Source organism: Selaginella moellendorffii, unplaced genomic scaffold, assembly GCF_000143415.4.
Source record: "Selaginella moellendorffii unplaced genomic scaffold, v1.0 SELMOscaffold_33, whole genome shotgun sequence".
Taxonomy (NCBI): Eukaryota; Viridiplantae; Streptophyta; class Lycopodiopsida; order Selaginellales; family Selaginellaceae; genus Selaginella; species Selaginella moellendorffii.
In genome coordinates, this window is record NW_003314294.1 from 891976 (window position 1) to 904657 (window position 12682).

Consider the following 12682-nt stretch of genomic DNA (forward strand, 5'->3'; position numbering starts at 1 on the left):
GACTCCCTTTTGTACGGCACCTGCACGGAGCCACACGGCAGGGAATATCCTATTTCGTACGGAGAGATGCCTTGCTCTTCTTCCTCTCGCTGATGCTAAGCAGCGGCGGCGCTGCCATCGACAAGCTCGGCATCGTCTCGATTCTCCGCCAATGCGCGAGCACGCGCGCGATCTCCGATGGGCGGCGGATCCACGGGCAGATCGTGGCGGCGGGGCACGGCGGCGACACCCTGCTGTGCAATCTCCTCGTCCAGATGTATGGCAGCTGCGGCAGCGTCGACGAGGCGATGGCGGTGTTCCTGGACGCGCCCAGCCGCAAGAACATCTTCTCCTGGAGTATCGTCATCACGGTTCTCGTCCACAACGGGGAGATCTCCATCGCCAGCGAGGTCTTCCGCAAGATGCCCCAACACTCGCCCTTTTGCTGGAACTCGATGATCCAGGGGTTTGCTCGCAGCGAGCTCATGGAGGAATCCAAACTCGCGTTCGATGCGATGCCCCAACAGGATCTCATCGCCTGGACGACGCTTATCACTGGATTCGCCGCGACGGGACACTCGATCCACGCGAAGAGGACGTTCGATCGGATGCCACAGCACGATCTAGTCTCTTGCAACGCGATGCTCACGGCATTTGCCCAGAATGGTCATCTGGAAGAGGCGCACAGGCTGCGAGAGGAGATGCCACACAAGGACGTGTTCTCCTGGAACACGATGATCAAAACCCTCGCGGATCAGGGATTGGCGATCCAGGCGAGATCGATGCTCCAGAGAATGCCCCAGCACAATCTCGTCTCGTGGAACGCCGCGATCCGGGTGTTTGCCAAGAGCGGGCAAATCGCTAACGCGAAAGAGGTGTTTGATTCGTCGTGCGAGAGGAACGTCGTGTCGTGGACGACGCTGGTGTCCGGATTCGTCACCGCGGGCGCGATCGATCGCGCGAGAGTGATCCTCGATCGAATGCCGCAGCAAAACTCGGTGTCCTGGAACAATCTCCTCGCGGCGCACGGACAGAACAGGAGGATCGATCTGGCGCTGGCGGCGTTCCAGCGAATCGAGGACAAGAACGTCTACTCGTGGAACTCGCTGATCCAGGCGTTTGTGGAGGCCGATCGATTGGAGGACGCGAGGAGCCTGTTCGAGAGAATGCCACAGCGGGGATTGCCGTCGTGGAACTCGATGATCTCCGCCCACGGCGAGGCCGGCGATTGCGCGGCCGCGCGAGAGATCTTCCAGGCCATGCCCGATAGAAACCTAATCTCCTGGAACGCGATGGTCCAGGCGCTAGCCCTCGAGGGCCATATCCAAGAAGCTCGAGCGGTGTTTGACGCTGCCGGGAATCGAAACGCGAACACCTGGACCACGATGCTCGGGGCATATGCCTCGGGCGGGAGAACCGACGGTGCGATGGGCGTCTTTCAAAAGATGCCGTACCACGACACGGTGGCGTGGACGGCCATGATACACGCCCACGCCAAGGGCGGGGATTTGCCCGCCGCGCGCCGGATGTTCGACACGTGGCAAGGCAACCACGACGTTGTGGCCTGGAATGCGATGATCGCTGGCTATGCGCAGGACGGGCATAGCGGGACGGCGCTAGGGTTCTTCAGGCTCATGGATCTGGAAGGGATCACCCCGAATTCTATCAGCTTTGTGTGCGTGATTGATGCGTGCGCCACCGACGCCGCGATTTCCAGGGGAAGAATCGTGCATTCGGTCATCCGCCAGGACGATCCGGCGCAGCTCAGGGTCTCGTTCGTCGCGAATTCGCTGCTCAACATGTACGCGAAGTGTGGCAAGCTGGAGGAGGCGCGCGCGGTGTTTGATTCCATGGCGTCCCCAAATATGATGTCCTGGAACGCGATGATCTCGGCGTATGCGCAAAACGGCCATAGCTGGGACGCTCTGGATCTCTCCCGCGCCATGGAGCAGCACGGGATCGATCCAAACGGGGTCACATTCGTCAGCAATCTCTTCGCTTGCAGCCACGCCGGGCTCATCGCGGATGGATGGAGATATTTCACAGCGATCTCGCCAGATTATGGGCTGGAGGTGACGATCGATCACTACATTTCGGTGATAGATCTACTGGGGCGCGCGGGGCAGACCGATGAGGCCTGCGAATTGATGCACAGCATGCCATTCGAGCCGGATTTTGCCGCCTGGACGACGCTCCTCTCCTCGTGTAAGACGAGCCTGGAGAACTAAAGTCCATTTGCAATGTAGCGACCTCCGTGGATTACACATTTACCTCCAGGTAGAAATTTTTCTCGTTTTCTTCACGTACTGTTTTGGTAATTCGAGAATGTTGATAGGTCCGAAGGTGGCAGCGAAACTATACGGGAGCTTATCTCGACAAACCAGCAACGAATTTGAGCAAAAAGTTCGTGCGCTGCTCGACTAACAAAGTCCGCTGCTCGATCAACAGAGTTTTGGTAAGGGCTCCCAAAGTGGCTGAATGGATTGTCGTTTAACAAAATCTCTTCCACAGATCGATGATCTGGAGCCACAGTGAAAATTGGATGTCTCAAGTATGTATTATTATTTCCTTGTGCTATGCTCTTATCTTACATGTTAGGTATGTAAATACTGAGCTAATAAGTCAGCTCAACGAGATTTAAGGTAACAAACTTCAATTAGAATCACTTCGCGTTTTTTTACTAATCTAAGTACGGCTTTAAAGTTCTTGTAGTGTTCTGATGACAGAGATCAGATTGATCGTAACATAATGCCGGCGTGGCTTCCGCTCACGAAGAGTTCCTCGTGGAAAGGATGCCATGCCAATGCTGCGTTTAGTTCACTTTATGCTGTGAGTTGAAACACTTACCTTGATTACTTATCCCTTCAGCTAGTTAATGCCCGATTACCATTGCTGTACTGTATTTTTGTGTTAGCTATGACCTCTATTTCACACAAGAAGCATAAGACTTTATGAATTTTAGTGTTCCACTCCACGGTCAACGCTCCGGTCCACACTCCACAGTCCACGCTAATCTAAACTTGGCTTTTCCACTCCACCGTCCCCGCTCAGTCCTGCTCTCCACCTTATCCCGCACACGATGCTAACCTTCGAAGTTGATGACCTTTGTTGTTCCAGAAGTTCCATGCTCCATTTTCTACAGCGCTCCATGCTTTTGGGAGTATGACCTTTGCCGCATGCTCCCGGCTCTCTCCAGACTCCGATATCCCGCTCCAAGCTCTTTTATCCTCCCTGCTCCTCCAAATTTCGAGCTCCAAGCCACGCTCCATGCTCCAAATGTCTATGTTCCAAGCTCCAAAGCTCTTTCGTGAAAGCCATGCTCCATCCATGCTCCAGGATCTTTTACATACAAAGGCCAAGCTCTCACGCTCCTTGTTCCACACTTCCATGATCTCCATGCTATTGGAACTGGGAAAATTCAAGCTCCCAGCCACGCTCTATGTTCTTCAACGCTTCAAGCTCTTTTATGCTCGTTGCTCCTCCAAATTCCGAGCAGTATGTTCCAAGCTCCAAAGCTCCTTCGTGGTCCCAGCTCCCTCCACGCTCCAGTGCTCACAGCGTGCACAGTTTCCTGGCATCCCATTATCCTTTTTCTTTAAAGCAGCCATAATGGAGAGCCTTTTGTGGATCTAGAATATAGAGAACTACAGACCTATTAATGAACGCACTTCTGGACACCTGGTGCTGAATGTGGTTTTGCAGCCCGGGAAAGATCAAAGATCAAGCATGAGGAAATGCAGTGACTGTACAATAACTTTTTTATGATGTCGTGAAGATACATGGTGGTGCAACTCTATGGAATAGTTTTATAATCAACTTTGCTGAAGGAAGGGTAACTAAATATACCTTTGAGCTAGCAGATTTTTTGTTTGCTTAAGCAAATCTCATAAACATTCAATAAGTATTTTTTTTCAGTTTTTTAGGGTCCTTGCAAGGAACGAGACATTTTCACTGTCCCTTTCAGTCGGCGGCAATTGTTGAATAAGTATGGGCAGCTGCCACCAAATATGAGATTTGCTGGATCGATTAGAAAATGATTGCTTTTGTGATGGCCAGGAATATGGATGAAAGAGATAAAGCTCTCAACAAACTTACAACAGCCTTCGAAAGCTCATCAAACCTGTGCCCCTTACGCAAGTAAGTTGACATAGCTTCGTTCTAAGAAAATCTTGGGAGCTGAATTGACGTTCTCCATTGGCTATAAAGGCCGAATTGGAGCCCTCGGTAGGCTGGTGGAAGCTTTTACAAAAACCAATTCTCAAGCAGCAGTGAGCTATGAAATGTTGGCGGTGCCAATGTAGATCAAGTAGCAACCTTCACGGGGCTTTCCAACGATCTGAGGTCTCTGTCGTAGATTTTGGATATGTTAGTGCTCAATGGAGAAGTTGATGAAGTTGGAACTGCAGGCCTCACGTCTGCCACCTTGCGGTGTTCAGTTCCTTAGCATTCTTTCTTCTCTCCCTCCCATACTCTCTCAGCTCCATTGGAATCATCTGAGAAGGGTTCTTATGATAGGTCAAGGAGGAGCGATGCCGCCAGGCCCTGGAGCTCCTGCTGCTCCATCGGCCGGCGTGGGGCGGGATTGGTCCCGCCGGGCACCAAGATGTCGCGGCACCAAGAAGGTGAGCATCGTGAGTCGCCAGGTGAAGATGGTGCTCGGAGGCTCTGCTTGTTCTTCCACTGTCTCCAGCAGCTGGGGTTGGAGCTCAAACATGGCTATGCCGTCGTCTTTCGCCGACTCTCTTGAGCGGTCTATCCGGGATGTGGAAACTGAGATCGCGGAGACAAAAGGCCAATTGAAGACGGAGCAGGATCCCGACCAGAAGAAGTACCTGCAGATGAATTTGTTGCTGCTGCGGGAAGTGTTGCTGGTCATGAAGAAAGAGAGGCAGCTGCGGGAGGAAGAGCTCAAATCTAATGGTAAGTCATCTCTTCCATGTGTGTGGTTATGGATGGATCTGGTCGTCTGGTAATCTCCGCATCCTTGTGGTTCTGTTCGATCTGTGTGAACTTGCCGTTTGCTCTTTGTGGCTGTGTTTAATTCTGCTGTTCCAGGGGCGCTTTAACCCGGAATTTAACCCGGAAGAATGTTGACGACGTTTGTGCTGAAGTTTGGAAACGGGTGAAAGAACATCTTCTTTCCATGCCTCCGGAGCAACATTTCAAGCGTTCTTATTCACGTAGCAGCAAGGAGTTATGTACCTTGAAAGGCCGGGCGGTTCTGTTGCTAGAGGGGTTGAAGGATGGAGATTATATCGGGTCTGCGTCAGAGGTGCTTAGGAGGCTGGAGTATACAGACCTCTGCTTCTTGGTTGACGCTTCTGGCAGTGGCAAGACAAGGACGCTCTACGAAATATCTTGTCAGAGGGACTCCATTTACTTGACGGGTGTTACGGGTAGTGGAGCAGGGGATGAAGGTTCTCGAGATCTTAATCACGTTGCAGCAGAATTGGGACGCTTGTATCCCGAGGGAGCCATTCCAGAAGCGGCCTTAATGGTTTGCCTGAAAGCAGTTTTCATATCCAGGTTTTACATTTTGAGAGAAGCTCGCTCTGCAGGCGTCGACGTTACCCCGCTCGCCTGGCTTTTTAAACAAGTAAGATTCGTGTTTGGTTTGTGAGGGAGCTAAAATGTTTGTGTTTTGTGCAGGTATACTTTCCACACTTGAATTATCCATGGCGTGATCCATGGTGGCAGCTGACGAAGGGAATACTCAGTCTGATCCGCAATTCTTCCGACATTAAAGTTGCAAGCACCATCTTTTCTGACATGCTCGTTGAGCTGAAAGGACAGGTAGACTGGGACGGCATTGTGGTAATAGACGAATGCCAGGAACTATCACGTTTACTGGTGAACAGGTTTAGGAGCGAGACTATGAATGAGGTGAACCGGTCGATGCTAGACAAGCTCGTCTTGGCTCTACGTGCGATGAACTTCAAAGAGACCATAATATCTGGGACATGCCGGCACTTGGTATGGATGGTGGACTCACTTTCAGGCTCCGTGAAAGACACACTTAGCTATTATGTGTACTCGGACTTTGGGGATTTTTCTAGTGCTGAATCTATCAAGGAGTACACAATGAAGTTTGTGAAAGGTGTGGAAGATTTCGACTTCAGCACGATCTTTGGTGTTTACAGAGGCAGATACAAGTTTTACGTGACAGTGTTGCAGATGTTCTTGCGGGATTCAGAGGAGCAGCCATTGGTCGCTACAGACTACTTCCTAAAAAAGGCAGATGATTTGTGTAGGCGACCAGGCCCTGACCTCTTCATCAACAGATCTGTGTGGGACGATGTTGTGAAGTTCTTTGCGCTACCATCATTCCATCCCGGGTGTTGGGAGGTGATCATAACTTTATTGCTGCTGCAGGTGTACACGGGAGTTCCTGTAAAACTGGCAGTCATGGACAGTGATTTAATATTTGTGCAAGCAGGGATCGGCAGGCTGAGAAAGACTGTGGACAAGCCTTTGCATTTCAAACCGGATACAGATTTCTGCTCGGCTCCTCCTCAGAATGGAGCACAGGTTTCCCTTCAAACTGTTGAGATTGGAGAACCACTCGTGGTGAGGGCTTTGTGGAACTATCTCACAGCCAGTGGAGACATGCAGAAGAAGCTGATCAACGATATGGGTGTTTGCAGCAAGTCTGAGCTAGGGGTAAAGTTTGAAGCGTACTCCGTTCCCTTGCTTTTGGAGTTTCTGGAGAATAAGGCGCCAGTGGATTTTATCCCAAAGGTCTACAAGGAAAAGGTGGAGGAGGTCTACAAGCATCCACTACGAGTGCCAAGGTCAAACAACTGCGAGATGGTACAGCGAATGCCTGAAGAAGACAATGGGACAATCTTTTTGACATGGCTCAATCAGTTTGAGGAGGTCTTACAAGGAAATCATTAGGTATCCTCTTTGCATTTCCTATTTTATAGTGGTGAAATAACTTGTTTGTTGCAGGTATCCTTTTGGCCTTTTCTCCACTGTGGAGATATGATTCGTTTTGGACCTGATATAGTAATAGTTTGCATTAGCAAGGTAGGAAAGAAGAAAATTCCCGTCTTCTCGCTCTATCAATACAAAGTTATGTCGAGGATAGACTTAATGAATGCTTTAGACACATTGGACATTGATGATCTATTCTTGCACAAGAGTTTCGGGGGAAGATCACAAGTCAAAGAGATGGCTGTCACCAAACTTAAACAACTTGTGCATTGTGGAGGGCTCTTAAAGTGGATTGTTTGCCTTACCACAGACATTAGTGATCTTGAGAAGAGCCATATGTTTCTACACGTAGGAGTGTTCCAAAAATCCACAAAAGAAAACACACATATGAGAATTTAAAGATTACAGGCCTCATTAAAATAATTGATAAGAATATGCAGGTGATGGCAGAAGAAAATGCATGGTTTGTTAATGCTGTACAATATTTGAAACATGAGAATTAAATTTAAATGATTGCTTTTTAATAAATATATTAGATTTACTTGATATAATCTTAATATATATGGTATGTGAATACTAGTCTGCATGTTTAAAAGGATATCCTCCACGTGATGCAAAAGTCTGCAAACACTTCTATTATATACTCAAACATCTAAATGTACCTATACAATAAGTATATCCATATTGCATATATGATTGGAGTATCGGGAAATACTGATTCAACGCTTTCTATTTACATTCTTCATTTTGTTATATGATTAAAGTAAGAACAGATATTCTTTGGCACTATCCATTTTCAAATTTTCAATGTTAATGAGATAAAGTATATTTATATATGTTCTGCAATACAAATCAAGTAAGTAATAGATGTCAATATAAACTTGCGCACACTCCTTCCTCTATAAGATTAGAGCACTTACATGAGCACAAGGCAATCTAATTTTTTGCCATCCAAATTATGAGCAAAAATATATTAATATGTTTAATATACAAATATGTTTTTATCTCTGTATTTCATATATAACATGATCCAAGGGCATAACAATATAGTAGTAAGTTTGAAATATTGCATTATAAAGAATTTTTTATATACTGTATATTATAGCTTTAGTTCTACTTCACCAGTCTTGCTATTTGCCTCATCACTTTTCAATTAATGCTCAGAAAATTAATTAGCTACTTTATAGGCATTTTGAGCTTTAAGAAACTACACTTAAAAATTCAAAGATATTACTTGTTAAATATTTAGAATTTTGTCTTTCAAATAATGTAATTTGTCTTTGGATCCAATAAGAAAAATTTGGGTTTTTACTATAAATTTATGCATTAACAACATCAAAGTTCAAAAGTATAGGAGTGTGGCATGCTTTCCGAAGTAAATGAATAAACTTAAGATTCTTAAACACTTTGCAAAAGTTAATGCCTTATACAAAATTTATTATATATGCATTATTGAATATTGATTAAATACTTTTTGACACATATTTTTTCAGATTAAAAATAAAGTATAACTGTGAGGTCCAAGTGTATGGCTACGATGCATATACTAATATTAGCATAGTGGGATTTTGGTAGCCGTCTGATTGATTTCAATCTGGACCATTCGCTTCTATAAAAAAGCTAGAGTTTTTGGGCTAATTGATATACACATTTTCTGTATTCCCTTTTTATATTCCATGCACTTACATTGGTGGAGATGAAAGGCACCTTTAATTGTCCCTAAAGAGTGCTTGAATTTAGGATTTTGGTTTAGATCTAGCTTTTGCATCGTCTAGATCTAGCTTTTTCCATTTCTTTTCTTTTGTTATTTCCTTTCAGGATTTTAATTTAGATCTAGCTTTTTGCATTGTCTAGATCTCCCTTTCCTTCTAGCTTTTTGTCATTTCTTTTCTTTTGCTCTTTCCTTTTCGTTCATTTTCACGGTCGATCAACAATCTCCTCTTTTGACTCTAGAGCAATAGTTGGTACAATTGCTTGATACTATGTGTTTGCAATTGAACAACCAAACTCAATTGATAGTGCCATTCACGGCATGTGGCACAACTCCTCCTGCTCTTGGTGCCAATCCTTGTGTTCGGCCAGAGTTCTTTCGCGAAAATCCTGGGGATGATATATACTATTGGTTTGATCACTTCACGGTGATTGCCACATATCATTCTTGAGATGATGCTTGACATTTGCGTTTCCCACGTGTTTCCAAGAGACGGCATTGCAGTGGTATAATAGTTTGAGCATAGCCACTCGTGGGGATTGGAGTGTTCTTCCAGATATCTTCAAATGCGCATTTGAACATGCCGATGATTGTGATGATGCCTTCCAACACTTGCATTGTCTTCACTAAGGGCCATCTGAATTGATGATGCAATTTAGCATTCATGTCCAAAGTTTTTTGCTTCGTGCGGAGCCAAATATGTCGGAGCGGATCAAGCTAGGAATGTTATGGCCAAGATTTTGTTAGACTTGTGCATGCACTTGCTCTCGCCACCCTTAACGATGTTTTTCGCTTGACACAATGCTATGAGATGTCACCTCTTCCACTTTTCGCTACACATCCTTCAACTTCACTTCCTCTAGGTGATAGTTCTGTTCCAATAGAGGTTGATGTTGTTGCTACTCGAGTCCAAAGACAAGGGCGAGGCCGTGGTCATGGCCGTGATGTTCGTTGTTGGGCGTGTAATGAAGTCGGTCACACTTATCAGCGTTCTCCGCGTTTTCCAAATTGGCTTCTTAGGTGGAGACTTTGGCATCAATAACGTCTTGTTAGTGCTACTGCAGTGGAAAGTCTTGATATTGAGATGCATTCGGGAAATGAGGAGTCGCATGAGTAACGGAGGGACCTTGCGCGAATAAGTCTATGACCCCTCCATCTTTCTTTCGGGAGTATCATCAAGGGGTTCATTTGACACCAGTTCATCCAATGTTTACTTTCCAAGCTCATTTTTATAACAAGCAGTCTTCTATTATTCTCTCCGTGTTTGTTGATATAGGTTTGAGTTTATCTTCTATTGCTTGACCTGTTGCCACACGTTGCCGTCTACACTTGCATTGGGTGGTGGAGCCAGTTTTCATTCTTTATGGCAATGGCCGTACATATGCATGTGCACAGGATGAGGTAAACTTAGTTGTACGTGTGGGCGATCTCGAGCTTGGGTTGCAATTATTGCGGGTGGTGCCGAGTCAAGTTTTTGACCTCATCGTTGGTATAGATTGGTTGCAGTGCAATCATGCTAAGTGTGACTTTGAAGCTTCCCCTTTTTATCCTATACTTCCTTATATTTCATTCATTCCTCTCACTTCCGTACCTCTTCGTTCCTTTGCTTCTACTTTTGCTTTCCATTACTTTTGTCCCCCTACTCCTTCCTCTTATAATTTTGTCTTGTTCTGCTCTTCCCTTTTCTAATCCCTCTGACAATCTTTGTATTGCAGCAGTTGACTGGCTCATGAAGGAGTATTCTGATCTCTTTGATTTTGACCTATCATTTGGGGCCAATATTGCCACATGTCATCCTATTCCAACCGAAGATGCACATCCAATCAAGGTTCATATTCATTGTCAATCACCCAAAGAGATTAAGATTTTATATACAAACATCAAAGAGATGTTGGAGAAGGGTGTTATTCGGAAGTTGTGGAATCCTTGGGCATGTGAACCTCATCTTGTGACGAAGCTTGATAGGAGTATTCGTTTCTGCATCAACTATAGTCTATTAAACGAAGAGACAATCCCGAATGTGTACCCTCTTCCTCACATTGCTGATCTCTTAGATCGTTTGAGGCGAAGTTGTTAATCCACCAAGCTAGATCTTGTTTTTGGGTACTGGCAAGTACTGATGGCTGAAGAAGATATTTTTAAGACTAGTTTTTGTACACCGTTCTTGGTGATGCCATTTGGTTTAAACAATGCTTTAGCAACTTTTTAGCAAATGATGGACAAGGTTCTTTGTGATATATCGGAGGTGACTGCTGACTTCATTGATGATGTATTGATTCACTTAAAGGGGATGTAGAAGGAGTATATTCATGATGTTTGTAAAGTGTTGAATCACCTACAGGATGTTAGCTTAAAGCTAAAGTGGTCGAAGTGTGTGTTTGGGTCCAAAGATATGACTTATTTTGGGTACTGTATTTCTCGTGAGGGTTTGTAAGTTGATCCTAACAAACTTGTGGTTGTTCTAAAGTTCCTTACTCCAAAGTGTGTAAATGATATGTAACACTTCCTGGGCAAGGTGCAATATCTCAGTCATTTTGTGGATCATCCTTCTAATTGCACTGCACCATTGTGAGCATTGATGAAGTCATCGATGTCATCTTTCATTTGGTTTTTGGATTGTGAGCAGGCGTTTGTGGATCTCAAAAAGCTGTTGATTGATTCCTCCGAGTATGTTATTATTACTTCTGACTATTTGACTCGTTAGATGGAAGTTGGTGCTCTTGCTAGCGCCCTTGCAACTGCTGTTAGATACTTCCTCCTCAATCAAATGGTGTTCCAACATTTTTGTCTGAAGTGGATTCTTTTGGATAATGGTCTCGCATTTATGGCTGAGGCATTTCATGTTTTGAAGTCTCGATTGGGGATACACCACACTTTCATGAGTGCTTATCATCCACAATCAGACGGTTTGGTGGAACGGGTCATTCGGACATTCAAAGGAATGATTGCGAAGTACATGAACTTTCAGCATTCAGATTGGGATGGTCATTTGCCGTCTCTTCAGTATGCATATATCATAGAGGTGCATAGTTCTTTGTTGGTGCTTCACCATATAAATTTTTATATAGTCATGATCCAATATTACCAATGGAGCTGGGTTTACCTATGCGAATGCCACGAGCTACTGATGCTAGGTCGTGGGATCAGTATTTAACGAAGCATTTTTTCACTTATCCAAGTAAAGTCTATCGAACACTTAAGCCACATACAAGTGGGACAACAATGGCACTATAACTCCCATCATCGTCCACCTGTAGAGTACAAAGTGGATGACTTGGTGTTAGTCCATTTTCCCCATCTTATGGAATATGATTTATTTAAGGGGCTCCTTGCTCAGTGGAAAGGACCGTATTGGGTGTTACGGCAAATTGGACTACAAGTTTATGAGGTTCAACATGACATCCAGCAGACCGATCCTCTATAAATTATGCATATGCAACGGTTGAACAGGAACAATTGATACCACATATAGATTTGCTAATGCCTCCTTCTGACGTTCCTCTAAATCCTAGCCCATCTACACAAAAACCTTGATGGTCTTCCAAGAGGAGGGAATGATGTGAGGTCAAAGTGTATAGCTATGATGCCGTATATTAATATTAGCATAGTGGGATTTTAGTAGCCGTTGGGTTGATTTCAATTTAGACCACTCGCTTCTATATATAAGCTAGGGTTTTTGGGCTAATTGATATGCATATTTTCTATATTCCCTTTCTATATTCCATGCACTTATATAACTATTATATATTGTGTTTTAATTAAAAATTTTAATTACTTAAGGGACTCTAATTGTTATTGTTTTTAATATCAATTATGCCAACCTTTAACATCTACACTAATTGTTAAAATGCATCTAAGGTATCTTAACCTCAAATATGTCCCATTAAACAAATCAAGGGTGTACAATGTATAAACTAGTATGAGAGAAATAGTCTTTTGAAAGTAAAATTTTCATCAACCTCAACACAAATATATTATTTAAGTTACTTATGTTAATATTAACTCAAAAATGTAAGTAATTAAGCAAAATAAGTTTTTATCAACAATAGAAGCATA

General features: G+C 44.5%; 2 protein-coding genes across 6 annotated transcripts; both read left to right on the forward strand.

Annotated features, from left to right (window-relative positions):
- Positions 1-84: 84 nt before the first annotated feature.
- LOC112348845 (pentatricopeptide repeat-containing protein At4g02750-like) lies at positions 85-2894 on the forward strand. Of its 5 annotated transcripts, XR_002993186.1 has the most exons (5): positions 85-2256; positions 2315-2434; positions 2491-2530; positions 2578-2621; positions 2706-2894. XR_002993186.1 is itself a non-coding variant. In XM_024682089.1 (2 exons), the coding sequence occupies exon 1, from the start codon at positions 93-95 to the stop codon at positions 2205-2207; it is 2115 nt and encodes a 704-aa protein (XP_024537857.1). In that variant the 5' UTR covers positions 85-92; the 3' UTR covers positions 2208-2256; positions 2315-2685. The 5 variants fall into 5 exon arrangements, 1 of the variants encoding a protein (XP_024537857.1); XR_002993184.1 differs by having other exon boundaries at positions 2491-2621; positions 2692-2894; XR_002993185.1 differs by having other exon boundaries at positions 2491-2621.
- A 1808-nt stretch (positions 2895-4702) lies between these two features.
- On the forward strand, positions 4703-6876 carry LOC9638987. Its single transcript, XM_024682053.1, has 3 exons — positions 4703-4899; positions 5035-5575; positions 5629-6876. Exons 2-3 carry the CDS (start codon positions 5123-5125, stop codon positions 6874-6876), a joined length of 1701 nt encoding a protein of 566 aa, XP_024537821.1. The 5' UTR covers positions 4703-4899; positions 5035-5122.
- Positions 6877-12682: the final 5806 nt, after the last annotated feature.

Bases quoted from the DNA above. Each gene is read 5' to 3' on its own strand.
- LOC112348845 (XM_024682089.1), top strand. From the start codon at position 93: ATGCTAAGCAGCGGCGGCGCTGCCATCGACAAGCTCGGCATCGTCTCG.
- LOC9638987 (XM_024682053.1), top strand. From the start codon at position 5,123: ATGCCTCCGGAGCAACATTTCAAGCGTTCTTATTCACGTAGCAGCAAG. The intron at 5,576-5,628 runs GTAAGATTCGTG...TGTTTTGTGCAG, and splicing joins TCGCCTGGCTTTTTAAACAA to GTATACTTTCCACACTTGAA.